The 7306-nt window shown below is 44.8% G+C and overlaps 1 protein-coding gene across 3 annotated transcripts in view; it reads right to left on the bottom strand.

Annotated features, from left to right (window-relative positions):
* Positions 1 to 2927: 2927 nt before the first annotated feature.
* Positions 2928 to 7306, bottom strand: part of LOC126426950 (ankyrin-3-like) — a 71113-nt gene continuing 66734 nt past the window's right edge. For all 3 annotated transcript variants that reach the window (XM_050089064.1, XM_050089063.1, XM_050089065.1), the window contains one exon: positions 2928 to 3372. In XM_050089064.1, coding sequence (XP_049945021.1) covers positions 2985 to 3372 — 388 coding nt within the window. In that variant the 3' untranslated portion in view covers positions 2928 to 2984. The remainder of the gene's footprint in view (positions 3373 to 7306) is intronic.

Raw genomic sequence — 7306 nt, 5'->3', positions numbered from 1 at the left:
AAATTTCTTTGTTACCTCGTCATCTGGCGTGCGCAGACGCATACTTAAATGAAAAAAAGTGCCCTAAACTCATCGCTGTGAAACTGGGCTTGAAACGCATTTGGTCGGTACACACCTGTCTGAAGCGTATTTCACAATGCTCTTCAACTTCTTCCACTGATACCCGCGCTGTCGCTGCTGCAGAGGAAAGGAAAGCTGAAGCCTGTTTCTCGTCGCTCTTGCTAAGCACAATAATATTCCCAACTTATTTTCTATTTCTCTTTACGGTCGTATTCAGTAACACTGTAACGCTCTTGTCATAGCTGATTCCCCGTTCTACCGTAACAGATTCGAAAAGTTCGGGTCTATTTGTCACTTGCAAGTGTAAGATGCTGTCTTCACGACTCGTTTCTCAGATTAATGGCCTGAGGTAGTTTTTGAGTAAAGCACTTGGATCAGTTTCTCACGATTCCCTGACCCTGCCGTCGCTCTCAGCCACCTATGTCGCCCACTGCAGAGGTGGCAGGTTAAAGGTTCCACCTAAAACTGTAACATGGCGAGGAAATGCACGCCAGATGTTCTCCGGGTTTCTTACTTTCCATTCAGAGCTCTTAATAGACGAGTAGTTCAAAGATATTTCTAGCATCGCGACTGCAACAGGAAAAGGCCGGAACAGCTGTGGTACTCAAACTACCCTCCGCCACACACCATAACGTATCTGTGAAATTATCGTTTCAGACTTTCCAAATCGGTAAGTTATTTCAGAAAGGCGTTATCTTGTGAATTTTAAAGCAGTTTTGACACAATGCGGGATGCGTTACATTTTATCTTCATTTGCACAATAGACACGACTTCAGATCTGGTGCAGTTATTGTTTACAAGTTTGAAGATAAGGATTCACAGTATTCAGGACCAATATTTTAATTTCAGTTATCTGTTTTGCAAACAAATGGTATGTATAAATTACATTGAAAACCACCTGCGCTCTCGCAGGCGAATTGGTCACTGTACGGGCTAGCCTGGATTTCGCATCGTGTAGCATGTGCTTCGCATACTTCCGTTCAAAATTTAATTTTTACACATTTCTGTCGCACTGGACTGAGATTTACGTATTTCGTTATCAAAATAAATTTTTGCCATTTCTCAGATACCAACCACACACTTAGAAGCACTAGTTTAAATAAATGCGAACACGTTTCAAAATATATGACGTCTGTTTGGACAGCAGATGTCTGCCGTGAGTGCTATTGTGTTTGACGATGCGAAGAACACAGATGGAGTTCTGGGCTGTTCTCCGTCTACTGAAGCGTGCCATACCGTTCGAAAGTGCCGTAATAGCAGAGTGCAACAGGTGAATGGCGTTAGGCGCGATCCGAATTTTGGGGAGTCGCCGTTTTTTTAGGACGCTCTAGCGCGGTCACCACTCGTTGTCAGAAAATCACTGCTGATTGCCGCATGTTGTAGAAGAGTTTGTCCAATTTAATTCTGTGTTGGGTTTTGAACTTTGAGAGACAGGTAGTCTTTGTGAAATAAATGAAAATCTGAGAAAAGTCGGAAAATTTTGAGGCTTTCGTTGTGAAGTCGACATACTACAGGGCAGGAAGCACGAAATTTGGATTTAGGAGCCCAAAACATGTGATTATGGAATCGCTGAGAAAAGATGTACTGCAGTTTGTTACCAGTTGGTATTTTTGGTCATTGCACGCAAGGTGGCTCTGGATAGTTACTGCTAGATATTTTACGGTAGGTGACTTACTGTTTCCAGCAATTTGTGATCATCAGTGTAATTGTACAGTAGTGGATTTCTTTTCCTGTGTATGCACAGTGTATTACATTTATTTATGTTGAGGATCAACTGGCAGAGCCTGAAGTATTCATCAATGCCGTGGAGGTCACTCACCAAGTCAATACTGTCTCCTGGCGCCGCTGCTTCCTCACAGAGAATGTTGAGGAGCTTCCGTGTGTAACGCCGCCACATGAGGGCCACAGAAGCTCTTGTTCAGAATGCAGTCTGCCGCTTTGGTCACACATGCACGCATGGGGATGCCAAGTCTAACTGTATCACAGCAGACAGGGGAATGAATGTTCCAAGTGTGGTCTGCTTCCAAAGCGTGTACAGAGACGCAAAAGTGTACTTTGGGAAACTGCCGTATAATTCCAGTGATGGCTGCATGTCTCACGCGATTGAGTATAATTCCCTGAGAGATGGTAGTTTGTTCTGTAAGAGCAGCAAGGGAGGTGTTTAGGAGTCTAATGATTTTAGGTGGTTCTTCAATTCTCTTTATTTGAAGGTGAGCTGGCAAGAAGGCTGCAGATGGTGTGAGCATGATGTGGTGTGAGCACTGCTACCAATGTGACATTGCAATTAAACATGAAATGTACTTGTGCAGTGCACGCACAGAAGTGAATTCAGTGTGAGGTCGCAAGTGAAGATACATTCTAACTGAACAGCTTATATGGCAGTAATATGAGAATGGTGCAGTTCGCAGTGATGTAATGTAGCAACATAGACACTGCTAGCAAATAGTTTGCAGTAATTAGGTAATGTAGGAGACTGGTGCAAAGAACTAACATTAACGCACAACAACCGGTATTCTCGCATTTGTGTCTTGGAAGAGACTGGGTGTTTACATTTCGAAATACAGGCGGTTGTGAGAGAGGTCGGCTGTATTCTTGTAAGCTGTTTGAATACTGTATATGGGACGAGAAACACAAGAGAGAGGGAGAGAGAAGTGGAGTTTATGAATGGAGTATTTTGCAATTGTTGCCGAGCTTTTGCAGAAATTGCTTGTGAAATGTTTTACAGAGTGAATTCTGAAAAGGAAGGTTTGTCACGTTGGTTTACAGATGTCTCCTGTTGTTGCAGTAGTTGTGGTGTTACTGGAGAAATTGTGTGGACTTCAAAAGGTAGAAATGAATAGAGAAAGCGATCTTTTTTTTTCAATTTTTTATTTTAATATCATGTAGAATGAAGTGCAGGATGTCATTTCCTCTAGTAGCGTGTATTAACTCTGTGTTAGCATCCTGACGATCTCCTGATGGTTGTACCGCCTGGCGATGTCCAGGGCGGTGTTCCCCTTATTAGTCCTCACCCCCCTGTCGGCTCCGGCCTGCAGCAACGCAGCCGCCGCTTCTGCTTGGCCATTCCATGCCGCCCAGTGCAGCGGCGTCTGCCCCCACTGATTCCTGGAGTTGGGGTCGGACGCCGCAGAGAGCAGCAGCCGCACCACAGCCGCGTCGCCTCTCTGTGCAGCCCTGTGCAGGGCGGTCCACCCGCCCCCGCCCCTCGCCCCCACGTCCGCCCCAGCCGCGAGCAACGCCCGCACCTCCTCCACCGCCCCCTCCTCAGCCGCCTTCATCAGCCTCCTGCCTCGCTCTTCATCAGAAAGGCTCCTGCACAAAACATCGACACACTTACTCTCTACTATCGAGACACACACACCAAATGAAAGAAACTGTCACAGCCGCAAAACTGCCAACAATTCGGAATACACTTCTTCCGAGCGACAAGTCACAAATCTAGAAATCTCGCTTCTGCGATACGGGTTAACCAGCGTATTACAGACAGATCCACAGCACTAGCCCATAATCAAAAACTTCACCCATCTCCCATTAAAAATAGGTGCACTCCATTTTGTAACAAATACATTTGGCACATTCCCTCATAGTTCACTCCACAGATCCGCCTCCTTTCACCTCTGCATGCAGTTGCTACCCAATCCTTCATCTGCATTCAAACACACCCCTAAAACGACCTTCTCTGGGTACCAATTCCTTCAGTCACTTAGGAAGAAAACAATAGAAACTAAACGCATCTGCAAGCACTGAAATGCAATTTCCCCACCAGACAGCTAAGTGATTCAGACCAGTAACATGGAAATTTCCTGACATACCGACATAAAATATAAAAGTCACTGCTTCGTACACAATAAGTCGGTCGACATATTTCAAATACAACAAGGCCACCAGGTCGGCTCTCCCTGACACACACACACACACACACACACACACACACACACACACACACACACACACACACACACAAACTACCCGCTGCATAATAATCGTCACATGTGCTCATATAATCATGCATGCAACAAGAGATACATCCACTGGAACATTCATTTCCATCTACTTACACACTTTGCAAGCCACCATATGGTCTGTGGCAGGCGGTATCCTGCACAACTACTATATTCAGTCATGTTAACTTTGTGCAACTTTTTGCATTTTCTGAAAATTCTGGGCACAAAATAAGTTACACACCACTACAGAAGGCGTAAAACTTTACATTTATACTTAAAAAGGTCTAAGTAAACTTCAAGTGTACACCAGCTACGCTGCTTCCGAGTAAAATTTCTCTTTCAGTAGTAGTACAAAGACTTAAACCCTAACTTTAGACCAGTCTCAAAAAAGTACTGTATTTCCTGTATCTAATGCTATGCATAAATTAGATCATGCCAGAAAGAAATCAGGTGCCTGTAAGAAATACAAACAGAGTGTTGATTCATTATCGCATGTTCACTTACAAATATCAAAATACTTGTATAGATCTGGCATTGCTGAACTTTAACCAATGTCGCGGGAACCTCTCTCCACAGCTGATGCAAGTTAAAGGCTGATCCCAAGCGAGAGAGCCAGTAAGAAGCTCCAAAGACAAGTGAAATACCAACTAGAAACTACAGACGTAATAAAACTGCTGCATTCAGTACAAAATAATCAATGTAGGTGGAGCAGCAACCATATGAAACAATAGTAGTAACTGGTACATATAAAAAGTTCTCAACTGACTGCAGTCATCTGCTTTATCCGTTCCGCTCCCAAGTAGAGCGAGGGAGAAACGACTGCCTGTATACCTCTGTACGAGCGACAATGCCTCTCACCCTATCTTCACACGCCTTGTCTCAAGTGTACATTGCCGGAACTAGAATTGTTCTGCAGTCAGCCTCGAAAGACGGTTCTCTAAATTTTCTCAACAGAATTCCTCGAAAAGAACTTCGCCTCCCCTCCAGTGATTCCGATTCGAGTTCCTGAAGCTTCTGCACAATACCTCTGCGTCACTCGAAACTACCGGTAGCAAAAGCATCAGCTCAGCTCTCAGTCCTATAGCTGTCTTCCTTTAATTATACCTGTTGCGAATACCAAACACTCTAGCAGTACTCGAGAATAGGTCGCACCAGCGGCCTACATGCAGCCTCATCTACAGGCCAACCACACTTTCCTAAAATTCTCCCAACAAACTAAAGTCTACCTCCCGCCTTCCCTACCGCAGTCCTCTCACGCTCGTTCCATTTCGTATCACTTTGCGAACTTTCGCTCAGACATTTAAGCGACGCCTCTGTGTCTAGCGCAACACCTCTACTGCTGTACCTCAACATTACATGTCTGTTTTTCCTACTCACCTGCATCAACTTACGTTTCTCTACATTTACAGATGGCTGCCATTCGTCACACCAACTAGAAATTTTGTCCAACTCGCCTTGTGTCGTCCTACACTCACTCAACGACGACATCTTACTGTACACTAGGGGACAGTCAGCAAACAGCCGCAGATACCTGTCCACCAGACCATTTATGTATACAGACAGTAACAGCGGCCCCACCACCCTTTTCTGGAGCACTCCTGCCTCTGGCGAACACTCGCCACTGAGGACAACATACTGGGTTCTGTCACATAAGAGCTGAGGTCCATGGGAACCTATTCCACACGTTTCTATCTCCTTCAACAGTTGACAGTAATCGACCGTGTGAAATGCTCTGTGGACATGTACGAATATGTTATTCAGAGATGATCGACAAGCGCACCACATCACAGGAAAATCTGCACAATGCAAAGAATTGCGATCTTTGGGGTAAAAATGGCTCAGTCACCTCTGTTGCAATCACGGATTGTATTAAAGAGTCGGCACAGAGAGAACTGGGGGCTAATGTTGCCAGTCTCAAAAAGAAAGGATTGTAGTTTACACACAAGTCAGCCTTGCCGCTATTGGACGCATCACAAAGGCGACCGAAAATAAACCACGCGGTTTGCCAGAGCCGCCAAGAAAGTGCACTACGAAATTTGGAGTATAAATCCGTCATTGCAAGGAGTTTCTCAAAATAGGTAATTTGATCAACCATAGGGACTTTTGTATGGCTAAAAACTAGTGCTGACATTACACAAATTAGTTGTTGCCGTAAAAACAAAAAAAAAATTACTCGTATCACAAGAATGGTTGCGCTTCAATCCACACAATCAAGGGGAACTTTTACCTCTTAGAGGAAACACAATGGAAGAGCAAGTCTTCAGTTCTCCGGTATAATTGCACCACATTTCGTTTATAATCGCTTTGGAATATATCCATCCATTTAGGAGGGAATTGTAGATGAAAATGCCTTTAGATGAACAGCTATTCGGTACTGATGTATATTCGTAATTTATGTAGCAACCTTGGCTTTTGATTTCTGCTCCTGTGTTGATGTGATTTACTCCACAATGTCGTGTTTCGGGAGGTGGCTATCGTCTGCTGTCTCGCAGTGGTGCCAACTCATTTACCCAAAAATGGACACTGCGCGGATGGGCCTGCACAGTGCGTCGCCATCGATTTAAGGCGCGCACCGCGGAATCGCCGGCACGGCATTTCGGAACCGAGGCATATAGGAAAAGCAGGCCGGCCATTCCGGCCCCAAGCGAGTAAAAAACTCGCAGACGCCCTCGCGCGCCTTGACGTCACGGAGAGGAGAGGAGAGGAGGCTGCAGCGCCGAGCATTCAGTTTTGAGACAGCCACGAGCAAGGCTCGCTGTAAGTGTGCCGCGGCACATTGCTTTAACAGTGCTCGGACGACGACTGACGCTACTTATCACGTGTTTCCCAAGGATGAGCACTTGCGACGTGAATGGATAGTTCGGTGCAAACGCAAGGACGAAGTGAATGCGGAAACTGCACGTGTGTGGTCAGCTCCTTATCGGCCAGAAGATTATGAACAGGATTTGAGAAATGAGCTAGAGTTACCTTCAAGAAAGAAGTTATTACCAGCAGCAATCCTCTGCATAAACATTCCGAACTGGCGTGGACAAGAAATTGTGGAAAGCGGTGATGCAAACGAAAGGGTAAGACGTCTGCACATACATAACACCTTCAATAATTGGAACTGAAAAATTACCGTAATACAAACGAATTCACATACATGCAATGCTTTTTGACGCATTACTATATTGCTTTACGGGAGTGAATGACTCGCTATATTGTACAGGCAATAAATAATGTTGCTCAAGTGTATTTGCTTTTCCTCCTGGATATAATAGCTACATTTGTCTTAGAAATAGCCGTTTTTTTTAAGTATTCTC

This window comes from Schistocerca serialis, chromosome 11 (genome assembly GCF_023864345.2).
Source record: "Schistocerca serialis cubense isolate TAMUIC-IGC-003099 chromosome 11, iqSchSeri2.2, whole genome shotgun sequence".
NCBI lineage: Eukaryota > Metazoa > Arthropoda > Insecta > Orthoptera > Acrididae > Schistocerca > Schistocerca serialis.
The sequence above is the reverse complement of the archived record's forward strand: the minus strand, read 5'-3'. Positions and strand labels throughout refer to the sequence as shown.